At 37.9% G+C, this 15,447-nt stretch overlaps 2 protein-coding genes across 2 annotated transcripts in view; both read left to right on the forward strand.

Annotated features, from left to right (window-relative positions):
• Window positions 1-875: 875 nt before the first annotated feature.
• LOC311096298 (uncharacterized protein) lies at window positions 876-1,828 on the forward strand (the record flags this gene model as incomplete). Its single annotated transcript, XM_084135364.1, has 3 exons — window positions 876-1,000; window positions 1,212-1,341; window positions 1,558-1,828. The coding sequence occupies exons 1-3, from the start codon at window positions 907-909 to the stop codon at window positions 1,826-1,828; spliced, it is 495 nt and encodes a 164-aa protein (XP_083991490.1). The 5' UTR covers window positions 876-906.
• Window positions 1,829-7,511: 5,683 nt separating this feature from the next.
• The window catches only part of rnf213b (ring finger protein 213b), a 31,877-nt gene continuing 23,941 nt past the window's right edge, over window positions 7,512-15,447 (forward strand). The window contains exons 1-16 of the mRNA XM_084134774.1: window positions 7,512-7,749; window positions 9,547-10,298; window positions 10,413-10,565; window positions 10,738-10,907; window positions 10,996-11,270; window positions 11,360-11,595; window positions 11,814-12,032; window positions 12,135-12,348; window positions 12,447-12,502; window positions 12,583-12,745; window positions 12,817-12,960; window positions 13,097-13,195; window positions 13,287-13,415; window positions 13,590-13,746; window positions 13,910-14,077; window positions 14,500-14,649. Coding sequence (XP_083990900.1) covers window positions 9,580-10,298; window positions 10,413-10,565; window positions 10,738-10,907; window positions 10,996-11,270; window positions 11,360-11,595; window positions 11,814-12,032; window positions 12,135-12,348; window positions 12,447-12,502; window positions 12,583-12,745; window positions 12,817-12,960; window positions 13,097-13,195; window positions 13,287-13,415; window positions 13,590-13,746; window positions 13,910-14,077; window positions 14,500-14,649 — 3,052 coding nt within the window. The 5' untranslated portion in view covers window positions 7,512-7,749; window positions 9,547-9,579. The remainder of the gene's footprint in view (window positions 7,750-9,546; window positions 10,299-10,412; window positions 10,566-10,737; window positions 10,908-10,995; window positions 11,271-11,359; window positions 11,596-11,813; window positions 12,033-12,134; window positions 12,349-12,446; window positions 12,503-12,582; window positions 12,746-12,816; window positions 12,961-13,096; window positions 13,196-13,286; window positions 13,416-13,589; window positions 13,747-13,909; window positions 14,078-14,499; window positions 14,650-15,447) is intronic.

Raw genomic sequence — 15,447 nt, forward strand, 5'->3', positions numbered from 1 at the left:
ACCTCATGTGTGTGGCAGATGAGTCGCTGGAATGCTGAGGTAAAGTGAACTCGACATCAAACATCTTACCTGAAGCTCTCTGAAGTTCAATCTATAACCCCAGACACATCTGGATCCTATCTAGTCCTCTCAACATAACTCTTTATCTCTCTCTAACCCTTCACTCCACAGAAGTGATGACCAATTTTATGGGACAGTTGAAGGTCCTTGAAAGGTTTTATTTTTTACCTTTGAACTTTAGAAGAGGTGATTGGCATGTTGTTGTCGCTGTCAGTATGGTTTTAGCCGATGTGAACACACACCAGTGAAAGTAGGTATATATGGAAACCTTATACGTCATAACTATTTGTAATACGTTCATTTAACATTAAATCATTATTATTCCTTTACCATTATTTTCTCTCAGGTGTTTCCTGGGATGTTTGACCCTATTTTTTTTTTACCCTGTACAGATTTCTAGAGATTTGCCTATACCGTAGTTGTGTATCCAATTAAACTGTTGGTTATGTTTATTGAATATACATGGAAAAAGGCAGATGGGTCCTTGATTTATAAGCTGTTTGTCTTATAAATTAAAGTGTGTCATTGAAACTGAAACATAACTCCACTTTTAGACACAACCCTAGCCAGTGGGCGGGATTAGGTCGGGATGAATATATAAAGCCAGAAAGACACATTTTACTTTTATTTATTATTATTATTATTGCATTGGCTCGTGAGACCAGACCAACCTCAGGTAAGCACTTCTTTCTAGCAATAAAATTGTAATTTCACAAAAAATTATTTTGATATTTCATATTGGCAGTACTTAAATATATGAATACATTATTTTACCCCATCATCTCTTAGCCAGTGTAAACAATCACAAATGTTTGTGATCATGTTAATTTATTTGTTTACACAGGAATGAATTGTCTCATACCGTTCCTTTTTGTGCTCTCCATGGGAGCTGCTCAGAAAAGCCAAAGACAGACTTCAGAGTGGGACTACAAAGCTGAAGGTGAAATACTGAATATGTACAATGAATGCTACTATTTTCCTTTAAAAGCTTTTGAAATGTTAATTGCTGCAAATGTAAGTTATATTGTCAAACATCTATGAAAATATCATGATAACATTTTTATTTAAATTAATTCGTAAAATTTATAAACAAAAATACTAATGTCTATTTTTGTATATTATGATCTTTCATATCCCCCTCCATTTGTTAGCAGAGAAAGTGAACTTGAGAGGATGTGCCAATCTCACCTTAGTCTTGGATAACTGGAAATATGCCATCATGACCCAAGTCAAAGACCTCCTTCTGAATGATCACAATACAGTGCTACCAGACTATGGAAGGTACGGTAAATGCCTATGATTTTTTTATATATATATATGTGTGTGTGTGTGTGTGTGTGTGTGTGTGTGTGTGTGTGTGTGTGTGTGTACACAACTGGACCTTTTACTAAAGAGAAGAAACTCAGAAAAGGAAATGTTACTTTTGAAACAGAACTAAAGTGTGGATTCGTGTCTCTTTTCACATTGTACTTGTCCCATTTAATGTGGTCTTTTCAGGATTCAGCCATTATCTGAAGCCCTAAATGACCTCTACAGGGAATTTAACTCCTTGAAAGAGAGACTTGCAGAGTTGACCACAAAGTTTGAGGGCATAGAGTTGTTTGTGGATGAAGCCCGAACCGGCAGGAGTCACTCACCTCCTCGAGTGGAGCGCCCACCTCCTGAGGGAGAGGGAAATCCAGCTGAGCCTCAGCCTGGCACAAGACAGGGGCGCAGGAGCAGGGTGGTGGTGCGAAGAGTTAAGAAACCTGATAATTCACAAGTTTAGGACTGATTCAGGACAAGATTTATTGTACATTAATGTATCTAGATTTAAATATATATATTTAATGTCTCTTTACCAAGTTTCTTAGGTGAGAAAATGTAAGCTTTTTAGAATATTTAGACAATGTATGAGTCAATGTCAGGCTTTACTCTTTTTGGTGCTCTTTTCACTTTTATTCATTGTAATTGCATTCAAATAATGTGATGATGAACAATGGCAGCAGCTGCTTTTGTTGTATTATGTTCTGTATTTTCTGTAGTTCTGTTATTTTTTCCTTTTTACCTTGTGAATACATTGTATAACATTAATAAAACAAATAAAAAAATGAAAGCAATATATATAGGCTATATATTTTTGTTTTGTTCCTACAGTAGTCGGTGGTATTTTACAAAGAATGCAAAACGCGCCTGCTTTACAAACGCTAATACACCGTTGTTATGCTATGGTAATGCAATGGCTATTGAATATTAATTAGGTGTGTTCGCCCCAGTACCAGATGTCAGCATAATCTACCGGTAATTAATATTCATGATCGAGGCACGTACGTTTTTATCTACATTAGCCTACTATGAACTGAAGTAAAAAAAATTACTTTGCTTCAATACCTATATAAAGTTAAAGGGTAACTAAACCCCTGGTCAGAGCCTGACTCCACCCACTGGCAATATTTGAAAAATGCTAGAAAAGTGGGCAGACCCCAGCAGAGATAGAGGGGACGAACCATGAGCGGGGGGAGGGCGTGCACCTGAGACCCGCTGTCAGACTCTCTAAAATGGAGTGACTCACAGGGTCGCAAGACGACGTAAAGTACATGCATCTGATGAGTTTTATCGAGTTGATGTCAATAGCGCGCGCTCTCTATAGGCATTTTAATATTTTGGCGCTATTTGAAAAAATCCAGTAAAATGCGCAGGCGCGTTTGTCGACCCCAGAGGATTAACTTTAGCCTAACCATAAATTGTGATTATATATATGATCACTCACATCAAGATGCCGCTGCAGTGGCGGAGTCCTCGCAGGAGGAGCAGCGTTTGGCACTGCGTCGCTTTTCAGCGCGAGCTGTGTGTAGAAGCCCATTTCCACCTCTATTGCGTTGGAAAAGCAATTCCGCGTAAAATGCAGGTTTCACACTCACGGTCTTCCAGGCCAAGTGCATGCAACCACTGGCGCCTAAGCTATGCAGTCCAGCAGTGCTGTTGCCACTAGCAACACTACATCTACTACCATTGTACTAAATACAGATACATCTACGCTAGCTCATCCAAGGGCGTGGTGAGCTCGTACCAAGGGAGGGCGTGGTGAGCTGGAACCTGCCTACGTCACGCAGTACCGCTTACGTCACGCAGTACCGCAACATCCAATAGGAAAATTCAACTGCAGTAGCCACCGTTCAACCTTAAGAGGGCAGCACTCAGACGTTTTTACACCATATATTGTAGAATTAAAACACTTTATACCCAAATGTTAAAAAAGTTACTCGAACCAATGAACAGCACTAATAAAGCCCCTTTCTTACAGATCATTAACTAAAAAAAGTTGGTTTAGGGTTTAGTTACCCTTTAAATACACAGTCCCGTGACAATATTAATGGGTTTCCTCTGGCCCGAAGTGTAGATGGCAATGTTTTTTGGGTTTCTTTTTTTAGAATGTTATCTTATAAGTGTCGCTTATAGTCTTGCACATTCTGTCAGTGTCAAGGTAAGTCAACGGCAGATTTTTCAAACCTTAAAAGGGTTAGGCCTACATCTCAATAATTACATAAATGTGTGGAGAATGACTAAAAATAAGACGAGATTCAGTAATTATTAGCTTTAATTGTGCCATGTTTGCCGAGACATCAGATTTGAACGTTTAGTGTTTAGGAAGGTTGTTTCCGCCACAGAATAAACCAAAAAATAACGACTTTTTATCTCACAATTCTGACTTTGTTTCTCGCATAGCCTACGAGTTTATATCTATCAGTTCTGACTTTTTCCCTTACAATTGCGAGTTTATATCGCACAATTCTGAGGAAAAGTCAGAAATGCGAGATGTAAACTCTCAATTGTGAGATAAAAAGTCGCAATTATCTAAAAACGTTTTATTATGTGGCTGAAACAAGCTTCCGTAGTTTAGCGCTCTCTAGTGGCGGATATTGTTCCCTACAGCAAGATCTTCACACAGTCGTACTAAGTTACCAAATTGTCTGTTTTATGGGTCATACTTGTTATGATGTACCTTTAAACTCTGTGGAAATAAAGAGCAGAAGTTAGCTTTTGCTCAGTGATGTGAGTAATGTAGAAGGGAAGGGTATGTCAAATATGACTGTTTTGTCTTTTACTATAGGTTACATGCAAAATTATTCTCTTAATCATAACTAAACATGATACATTTGCTAAATGGCTTTAAAAAAAACGTAATTATTAATTTTTAATAATTAATTAAAAAATTAAAATGATTGATGCAGACGACATTGAGGCAACTGGCCGCCAAGTGCAGAAGGGTGTGTGTTATCACTTATCAGCACACGGTTATGGAAATTGCTACTGTTAGTGCTACTGTTAAAAAACAAAAGAACATTTTAGCAGTATGTCAGGAACTGTAAAGTGTTTAGTTCAGCTAAATATGAAAATACTGTACTTCTGACCAAGTTCTGATCATGTTGTTTCAAACCCATGTGATCAGACAGGTGCATTATTTGTATGATTCTTTTATACTTTTAGGTGCTTTTGCCTTTTGAAGCTTGAAAGCTGTAGTTTCCATTCATTGCAATTGCATTAGGCATTGACAGTGCAATTGCATAGATAAATTACAATCTTCAGGACTTCTTTTGTGTTCAGTGGAAGAAAGAAAGTCAGATAGTTTTGGAAGTTGGAACAACGTGAGAGTAAAGAATGACAGATTTTTAATTTCAAGGTGAACAAGTCCTTTAAGACAGCAGGGAGATAATTAAATTGAATTTGGTTTTGGTTTCAAATCATAATATGTCTTGTAAAATATGTCAATGATCATTAATATATACCAGACAAACTACAAAGGAAATGTAGTTTGGCTGGTCTCAAAGTTTTGAATCTATGTTTTCTAATGTTGTTTCTTGTCCCCTGCAGGAAAACAATGTGTGAGGACGGAGACATCCAAGTAGAACATTGCTTCCAAAACGAGGAATTTTTTCCAAGGGCAAATAGACTTTAAATCAGTTCTGTCTAAAGTAAATTTAAGCGTAAGATGAATTACTCTTCCTGCTCCACATCAGTTTGTTGAACATTTATTTTTAGGGCCCGAGCACCGATGGTGAGAGGACCCTATTGTTTTTGCTCCGTTTATTCTTCTTCTTCTTCTTCTTCTTCTTCTTCTTCTTCTTCTCCAAAGTGAATCGCTTTTTAGAGGGCCTAAACATGCTCGAAAACTCATGAAACTTTGCACACGCTTCAGAAGTGGTGAAAATTTACGTGTGATATGGTTTTCAGAATTGGGGGGGGCAAATTCGGTAAATTATTGCCCCCACATTTTGCCCCCTTCTGGTGATATATGCATGATCAGATAAGTTCAATATTAATGTTGCTTGCAGTTCCGATGTTGCTAGGCAACCACAGACAGCCTGCAGTAACTCAGGCATACAATTTCCAATCTGTCCCAAACTTCACATGTTTGATAAGAGTCCTGTCCTGAACACATGACCATGCTCATATTTGGTTATAGCAATAGCGCCACCTGCTGGTAGCAGGAAGTGTGGCAAATACAAAACATGCTCGAAAAATCATGAAACTTTGCACACGCTTCAGAAGTGGTGAAAATTTACATGTGATATGGTTTTCAAAATTGGGTGGGGCAAAATGGCGTTACTTATTGCCCCTAAATTTTGCCCAGGCTTGACGTTTCACGTACAGGTATGAAATTTGGTACATACATGTAATGACCCAATACCTACAAAAAAGTCTCTTGGAGCGTAGCCCTAAACACAACAGGAAGTGAGCTATTTTGAACTTCCTCTCAGATTTTGGGCAGTTTTTGCCATTTCCTGATGTTGTACTTTAACAAACTCTTCCTACAGTTTTGATCTGATCCTCTTCAAATTTGGTGAGTGTAATCTTAAGGCATTTCCTAAAGGCGCCGGGTGGCGGTGGCAGGGGTGCGAGGGCCCTTTTCATCGCTGCTTGCAGCTTTAATTTTTATTATAACTTCATAACTTTAGCATAGACAATTGTACACATATAAACTTTGCTTGAACTTTCAAAGCCTGAAAATTAAATGTGAAATGTGAAAGTTTCCTTTAATATCTTCAGTATTTATTTTACTAAAAAACTCATCACGCTTGATTACAGAGAAATTAGTATGTTATATGTCAAGTTATTGAAATTTTAAGACCATAAGAAATTATGCCTCCATATTACAGTAAATTATAAATGCATATAATGAACCACATTAAACAGCTATTGAAAATAGAGGGTCCACTTGCTTATGCATTGCACACCGTGGCACTATTTCTTGTGAAGTAAACCTCTACATTCGTGGATCCCACATAGCACATAGCAATTTTTTTCTGGCCCAGCTCCGGGCCACACAATCACTTTTCCCTCGGCCCAAGTACCGCAAAGAATGACGGCCCTGAAGTGGCCCAGAACTGGATTAAAGACAAGGGTCACACATGGGCCATAACTGGCCCGAATCTCAGCCAGTTAGTCACCTTTAACTGGCCCTGAACTGGGCCAAAACAGGTTTTATTATTGGTACCAATTCTCAGCCATAAGTTAACCATATCGATATCGACACCACCCTTTAACCAGAAACCCCAAAACTGAGCCATAACCCAGCCTAATCTTACCCAAACCATGTGAACACATAAGGCACAAGAAAATGCAATTCTCAAAAATAGTTTATTTAACAATAGGCACAAGCCAATAATAATAAATTATTATTATTTTCTATTTTTTTAGTACATTCAAAGCTTAACATCTTATTACCACCCCAAAGTGCATTTAATTTCAAAATGTTCTGGTCTGTCTTAAACAGTAGTTTACTTATTGTAGTAATGCACAAGCCAAAAAAAAACAAAAAAAACAGCTAGAATTTGTGAACACTATTTTAGTTGCCTGAACAGCCAACTATGTACAACATTTTTCAGTTCTAACTAAGTGAATCTATCAATGAATCTAGCACTGAAATTTAAACATATTATAATGTAATTTTACTCTCAACAAACATAGAGCAAATTAAAAAAATTACTTAAAACAAATTTGCACACAAGAATGTTTGTATGTGTGAGGGAGAAAGTGATGCTATTTAGGACTGTCCTCAGGAAGTGAAGTACAGCTCTGCAGCCCCTCTTTTCTCCTCAAGCGCTCTCCCCAAAGAGCAACATCTGGACCGTGTGAAATCCACATGAACCAGATTTGGGCCGGATCTGGGCTGATACTATGTTGCTGTCTGTGTCTCCTTCCTCCATCTCTATCAGGAGCAAGCTGAATCCATCTTTGTATTGTAGCTTCTATCTCCTGATCAGTGGCATGTTAACAAATTAAAATAAAGTTGCTTCGGTTAAATTTTATACAGGAAATGATTGCTTATAATGTGGCACTATTGAATGACCCGCAGGCCGGCCAATCGCACCCCGGTCGCGTCAGTCTGTACTCGCTGACAGTAATACATTTATTTATTTATTTTTAATGTTAAGATGGTCAAGCAAGCAACGTCAGTTTGAGGATCTAATCAATATTCATGAGTTAAGCTTGCGTTCGTTCGTTGTAATGACGAGGAAACGGCCAGTGTATAGAAACCAGCTGGCGAAACGAAACTGAAACTTATGTACCGAATGCAGTATAAGAAGCGAAGAGAGCGGAACTGCAAGGAATAGTTCGGTTTGTTGACAGGAGTGAAAACTGTTCAGGGAGAGTGACTCTCCAAAACATGTATCTGTCATCTTTTTACAAAGCCAAGGATCAATTCAGGTAGGCATATGCCGTGATATATTTTGTTGTTATGTATCTTCTCGGTTTGTTGTAAACGATTCTCATAGAGGTTTGTGGTTCATGATGAGCAGTTTTTAATTTTAGATTTCACTTAAATTTACCAAACAACTGTATTTCGACATTTTTAGCATTTCCCTTTTCGAGAAATATGTGAGGCAATATCATTTCTCATTAACTAAACCTAAAAGAAGTAATGAGGAAGTTGTTATTTGTGAACAGAGATGGTTATGAGATTATGTTGACGATGCGCTGTGGAAAAAAACATAAAACATTGTTATGAATTTGCGGGGTGATGCAATGTCCTGTGATTCCTTATGAAAAAATAAAAAGTCATTGTGTACCCAGCAAACACATTTACGTTGTGGCAACGTCTCTGGCACGTTGCATTTCTGCTATGGCAACGTCGCTGTCTACGTGCTTGCAACATTGTAACAACGTAGAATTGTAAGACGCGACAGGGCTGTAGCAACGTTGTTGCGCGACATTCAGCAACTGAGAGACGACGTTCTGACAATATTTTTATATGCTGCTATATCCCCCCATTTAGCATTTTGTTAGATAATTATATACTTTTTATCGTTTATTGTTTATCTATATTATTATTTAATGGGGCTATCAACACCTGCAAGTGTACACTTTGAAGAGTAAAAATGACAGAAGGTTTCGTTAATTCAACTTTATTAAAACTCCATCAAATTGCACTTCCAAAAGTAGGCTAATACATTTGTGAAAAAGAAAACGAAATAAACGAATATACCAAATTTATTTTAAGTATAATAAATAAAACATAAAAATCAAAGGCAGATCAGAACATTTAATGAACAAAACCGGGTCTGTATGGCAGACAGTAGCCGAAAGCCGGACGATATAGAGGAGCAAAGAAACGAATGAGACTAAATAGCGGAAAAATCGAATGAAAAACTAAACAGTGCAAGCTAGGCTACATTAATCACATTAAAAATTAAAGTTGTAGGTTGAGTTTGATAGCTGAGGTAGGCTAAATTAAACGCAGTACTCACGTATCCTTGCTGCTCGATGAAGAACAAGACAACACAATGAGCCCAACAGGTGGTTGGGATTCAAAAGTCTGATTTTCCCGCTTCAGGGCAGTGACGAGTACATTATGTAGTCCAGTGGATGTCCAGACACCCTAGGCACAACCTTAAGCAATGGCCCTGAACGGTGGTTTAATGTCAACATTGTGACAACGCTGTAACAACCTTCACCACACAACGTAGTTATAGCAACCTTTTGGCCATGTTGTTAAAACGTTGTTAGAAGGTCGGGTACGTTGCGCCAACGTTCTGTGTTTGCTGGGTAGTAGGCTAGCCTAACCGTGTTTAATCTGTGGTTTTTGCAGGCTAACCATAATAGCCACAGGCAAAATCATGGATGTCTTCTCACTACTTCCATGATTAGGCAATAGTCTCTATGGCAAACTATGGCATTTTTCTTTATACAAATTCATAATTTAAACGCATTCTGAAACCCATTTTTGAAACCATAGTGCATTTTTGACATTTTACATTTTTGAAGACACACGCACACACACACACACACACACACACACACACGCACATGATTTCTCCACAAAATGTGTTGATCCATCAATGTTCAATACAAACTTTTTTTTTTTGTTCTGCAATCATACACTATTGGAATAGTGAAGCACTAAGCCGTGCCTTTAGTCTCCTTGTGCCATAGCCTTTATATTACATACACATTTACAAAATATTTATTTTTGAAGATCTTTTACCTTTGAACCTCTTTTCCAAGAACCAGGAAGCCACAAGCTGTAAGAAGGTAGAAATGCCAAGGAAGGGAAAGGGTAGAGCGAAACGAAATGCAGGTGAACAGAAGAAGGGGACCCAAAAAAGAGATGGCAGCACATCTTCATTTAGAACGAATTCACAGAATCAACCAAAAGGCAAGCGTACGAGTCACCCAAGCAGATCCAGATCCAGAGGCCATGGACAGCACAGCACAGGCGCAACAGAGTCTGAGCCGCTGAGCAAAGAGGCTCAGACTCAAACAGGCTCAAGTGGGTTGGAAAACAAGGAGACTCAGACAGAGACTGTCAGTCATGCAACACAGCAGACACAAACAGAGACAAATGGCAACACAGAGACCACAGAAGTGTCACAGCCAACAGACCCCAGTCCTGAAGATGTTAGGATGGAGGTGGAAACTGTGCTGCCAAGGAACAAAGGAAATGAAAGTGATGGAGAAAAGAAGGAAAGTGTAGAGAGGAAGAAAAGGAGAATGAGTGAATCAAGGGAACCTACCAAGGAGACAAAAGAAAGGACTGAACTATCAGATGGTTGCAGAGAACAAGATGGAGATCATCTTAATAAAGACAAAGACACAAATGAAAAACATTTAGAAGGAGATTCACAAAAAGACACTAACCTCAAGTCAGGAACAGAAGAGCCAAAATCGTACGCAGCGGCTGCTGCAGCTGGAAAGACTAAAGAGTCTAAGGAGGAGAAGAAGCAGACCGCAGCAGATAACGTCGATAGTAAAAAAAGGTTTGCAACATTATAATATAATGAACTTATATCAAATGTTTGACCTAAATAGATACAGTATATGACCTCTAATTTTTTTAATATTTATTTAAATATTTATTTATTTTTTCATAGAAAACCTTCTCCAGTGAGGGCTCCAGACAAACATCCGGCGTTCACTTTCTACATTTATGCTGTTCTGGACAAAAGATTCAAATTTAACCAAAATGACTCTCTTTTGCTCCTTTTTGAAAATGAAAGCTTTACGCTAGAAATTACACATTTTTTGTAAGTCTTTCATTAATGCATTATGACAACATAGCATATATTTTATAGCATATAGTAGCAAATACAATATAAATTGTGCAAGAACATATAACTGATGTAGAAGCTATGTGTGATATTTGTGTTGTAAAGTGTCAGTGTTTTTTACTGTTATATACTTTTTTCTTGCGTATAGGGGCCTACGACAGGAAGGCTATTTGATTGAAGCAACATTTTCAGTTTGGGAAAGGTTTGCAGGGGGTGTTCCAATATATTACAAGTATGCAGTGCAGAAACAACATGACTTCATTGAGGAAATAGCATCATCAAGATGTATTTACACCCCCACTGACAATACAGTAACAGGTACTGTTTTTAAAGTTATGTTTTTTGGTAATTCATTGTACATTGTATATGATGTCATTCCTGATCTGTGATTGTATTTCCTCTCAAGAACTGCACCTTTATGAAGGTTTTATAAGTTCAAGTACAAGATTTTTTATTGAAAGGGTGAAGAACTGGTGGTTTCAGAATGAGCAAAAAGAAATTTGCAAACGTTGGGAGACCTCAGCTCATGTACTGCTGGACAGAGTGTTTCAGAAATGGGGGACATTTATCAATGAAGACAACAAGACACTTATTGAACACCTAAACAAATGCCAAGAAGGTTTTCATTCGGTCACAAGACGTTTGACATTTCCAGCGAATCTCTTCCTCTCTCAAATAAACGTATGTGTGAGTTTTCTGTAGCTTTATTCCATTTCCAAAAGACTATCCTAAAGAGTTGAATGACTATAGATCTGCCCTCTTTGTTTTAGGTCGCTGGACTGATTTCTGAAAGACTGAGTTCCGTTTTAAAAGGAAAATCTGGAGGGAAAACTTCAGAGAGCCCCATATCTTTGGAAGTGGCCCTCTCAGTGTTCCAGGTGTGCCGTGGCTGCAGAGTGGATCTCGGCACAAAAGACTGGGGCAAACTCTGCCGTGTTGTCTCTGAAAGGACTGCTTCTCTTGGAGAAATGCAAACAACCCTAACAGCCCTACCTTCAATTGACTTGTGAGCAAGTTTTATCGGACAAATCTGTGGTTTTATAGAATTTAATTTCATCTACATTTACATTTATGCACTTATTCAAAGCGACTTACAAAATATCCATTTCCCTTAAAGCACCATATAAGGCAAATACTTCTGCATGCTTATTTATTCCTTGCATTTTGAATGGGTATGTCTTTAAAGACACCACAATTATCATCATAACTTTGGTTTCTTTGCAGCACTGTGATTGGACTGATGAACCAATGTTCAAGGAATCTGATATCTGAAATAGTGCTACTTGTTCCTGTCCTTCATTTATTGAGAAAGCTCAATGCACAGGGCAAAGGGGCAAAGTCAGATCCAGGCTCAGCTATGGATGAACCGAGTTGGGCAGGGCTTGAAAACATAGAGTATCGATCTTTTAGGGAGAGAATTAGAGGACTCCCTGATAAAAAGAGGTTTGTCTGAATACCTTTAGGAGAATTTTTAATTCTCAAAATTTCATAATGACTTGAAAATAGATATGTGTGAGATTACATGTGGTGTTCTTAATTTTGTAGGATGGTCCTTCAGATGATCAGAGATCACTTACCAATGACCAAAGATAAGCCTTACTTGTTGAAAGGCTGGCTTGCCATCGTGGCATTTGAGGATGTCCCTGAGTTTGCCAAGATGACTGGAAGTGGTCCTGAACTCCTCATCCAGAGCCTGATGTACAGAATGAAGGAAACTGAACAAAACACTGATACCAACCGCACAGAAAAAGATCTGGAGGTATTTGATTAAGGGCACATAGCTTGCTCTACAGGTTTTACATTTGGCACAGAGAGAACACTTTCACACCAACCGGTGTTTGTTTTTTTAAATTGCAGGCAACTGAAAAGGTCCTGAACGTCTTGTTGAAGAAGGTTGAGGAGGACAGAGGGCGGTATGGAAGTTCATTACATGTGGGATTCATTGACATTTGATATTGGGCAGGTATTAATGCAGAATTTCTTTAATCAATAGAATCATGGAGCCCAAGTCATCGGATTTAATCCTTCAGCATTGCATAAGTGTTCACAAGAGTGCTTGCAAGAATGCTCGACTTGTCTCACATTACAAAGTCACAGTGCTCTCTTTCCAGCTCCTGCTCAAAGTGGCTGAAATTCTTCATGAGACGTTTTCAAAGGTACTGTATCATTGAGGTCTCCTTGTCAGTCATGGTATTCTGTCTTTTTAAGTAATCATTTTATTTTGCAGGGTGGAGACGAAATGAAACAACAGCAGAAAAAGCTTTTGTCCAAACTTAATGACATTCAAAGGGATTTCACTAAGTGGAGAGATGGGTTACTCTTCAAACCTCTGATGCAGACCTCCGGATTCACTTACCCAAAAGAAATACAGGTGAAGTAATCAGCACAACTAATCAACTGCATGACGGTCTTAAGCCACAGTTGAATTGTGCTATGCAGATCTGCAGGTCAGAGTTCTTGACCTTGTGGGTCTATAAAATAGTAATTTGATATATTCTTCATTTTAGTTGTGGAATGATTTGTATGGGATTGAGTGTTCAATACCAGGCATCTCTGAAAGCTGGATGGGTTTATTAGACCGAGACCTGAAACAGAGAGCGTCCCAGGTAAGATATGAACCTTATTTTAGAAGCATACAAGCTTGTAGATAGTGGAATTGTAGATAATGTATGTAGCCATCCTCCTTTTGTTTTTCAGACCTCTGACACTGACAAGATTGGTATGTACTTTTTGGAGACGTCAGCAAAGGCTATTGAGAATAGTCATGTAAACCTTCAGTCTTGTTTCAGAGAGTTGTGTGAGGCTGCTATTAAGAAGCAGTGTCAGGTAATGTCACCTTTTGAAGCTGATAGAATTATGTTGTTTATGCAGTTTTGTTTTATGTATCACTCACTCTTTTTCTTTTCTTTAAAGAATATTAGGTAGATTGGTGTATTTGTACATCTTGTTGTGGTACCTTTTTGTAAAACATTTTTGTGTCTTTTTGCCTTTTTCTTGCAGGCAAAGAAGGAAGTAGGCCTTTTACGCTCTCTCTTTTCCAAGTATATTTCATGGTCTGTTGTGTCCTCCATTATTGTGGAGTCAGCAGCTCGCTTTAAGGAGAATCACGAATCACTACTGGACCCACAATCAGCAATCAATTTCCTTTTGTCTCAAGGTGCATTGACTATGTCTCACAAGTTTCATGGTTTTAACATTGTCTAACAACAATGTGACTATTCAGAGAAAGAACACTTGGACGCAATTTAAGAATCCTTGTATATAAATACAGTAGGCGCAGCAGTTGTACATTAACATTGTGGCTTGTTTCATTTTCACAGACAATTGGAATCAGTGGAAGTTAGAAGATGATGCCAGTCGTTTAATAGCAGAAAGTCAGTCATTCTTGGGTTGTCTGATTCAGACACTTTGCCAGGGAAGTTTACCTCTTGGCCACCTTAAGACTATCTTTAAATATAAGAGACAATTTCAGAGGCTTTTCAGCCAGTGTAAGTCTTAACAGCCGTTCATGCCAAGGACAATAGCTATAAGAATAACTATAAAATGAATAATTACAATTCCATGATAATAGGGAAGTCCACACCACAACTATAACGACAAACGACACAGAGGAATTATATCAATGGATCAGATCAATGGATTCAGAATTATTATTATCATTATTATTTTTACAGCTGATGAATAGTAAAACCATTGACAGCCAATCAGAATCGACCTGACTTTTAAAGAGCTTGAGCATTTGAAGCGGCAAATGATTCCAATATAGATATCAAAATAGTTATCTTATAGTTATAGTACTTGGTGTGAACAGTCCTTTATTCACTTAATTTCTGAATTACTTAATTATTACTTTTAGAGTCTTCATTAGGCACCAACTTATTTTGTTTATTTTTGTTTATTTTGGCTTTAGATAAGAGCAACAAGAAAGAAGAGAATATCTCAGTCGATGTGTCCGAGCTACTCAGTCAAAGAGAAAATGACTTGAAAGCCTTTGAGCAACAGAAGGAGTACATGACCAACTTTATAAATATGCTGGGGAAGATTGAAGATGTCATAGATGGTAAGGAAGGTACCTTAGGACAGTGGTTTTCAAACTTTTTGTTGCCAAGCACCCGCAAATACGATGAAGATGAAAGACCCATTATACTGTGTCTGATAAATAACAAGTGTGATATTATAAAGACAACATGCTGTTTTCAAATATAAAATTATTGGTATTTATATTGTTGCATTTCCTAGAAACAAAGCAAATTATAAAAATATTTTCTGGAAAATATTTACTTTGCATAAAGTAAATATATATATGTTTATATCTATATCTATATCTATCTATCTATCTATCTATATATATATATTGTTTTACGGTGTGTCCTTTAACCTTTACACCTTTTACCTATTTATTTATTATTCTCAGGTAGGTAAGGAAAGTCGAATCTGGACAAACTATAAGCATTCAAAAATACTTACAATTAATTCAGCAGACTTCCCTGTGGTCAGTTCTTGCTTAAGGCTCTTAAATTATAACTCAGGTAGACAATCTCTTGTCAATAATATAATATAAGTTTTATTAAAGTTAACAAAAGTTATATCAAAGCTACAGTTAGGTTACAATAATAAGTTTCAACAATCAGCTGGTTACAGGCGTCGAGGGACACTGTGCTATTCAGTCTCCGCCGGTTCAGTCTCTCTCTCAGTCTTTTATACGCAGGCCTCGAAATGCAGGTTCCAGACTCTCCTCTGACGTCATCAAATGGAGTTCTGCCAACTCCTTCGACACGGCCCTTAGTTGTTTACGGCGTATCCCTTCACGGCGCCTCCGTCTTCTCTTTCTCTGCTTTCTTCTCCTAATTGTCTGCAA

The sequence above is a fragment of the Abramis brama genome (genome assembly GCF_963993115.1).
Source record: "Abramis brama genome assembly, chromosome: 14".
Lineage (NCBI taxonomy): Eukaryota > Metazoa > Chordata > Actinopteri > Cypriniformes > Leuciscidae > Abramis > Abramis brama.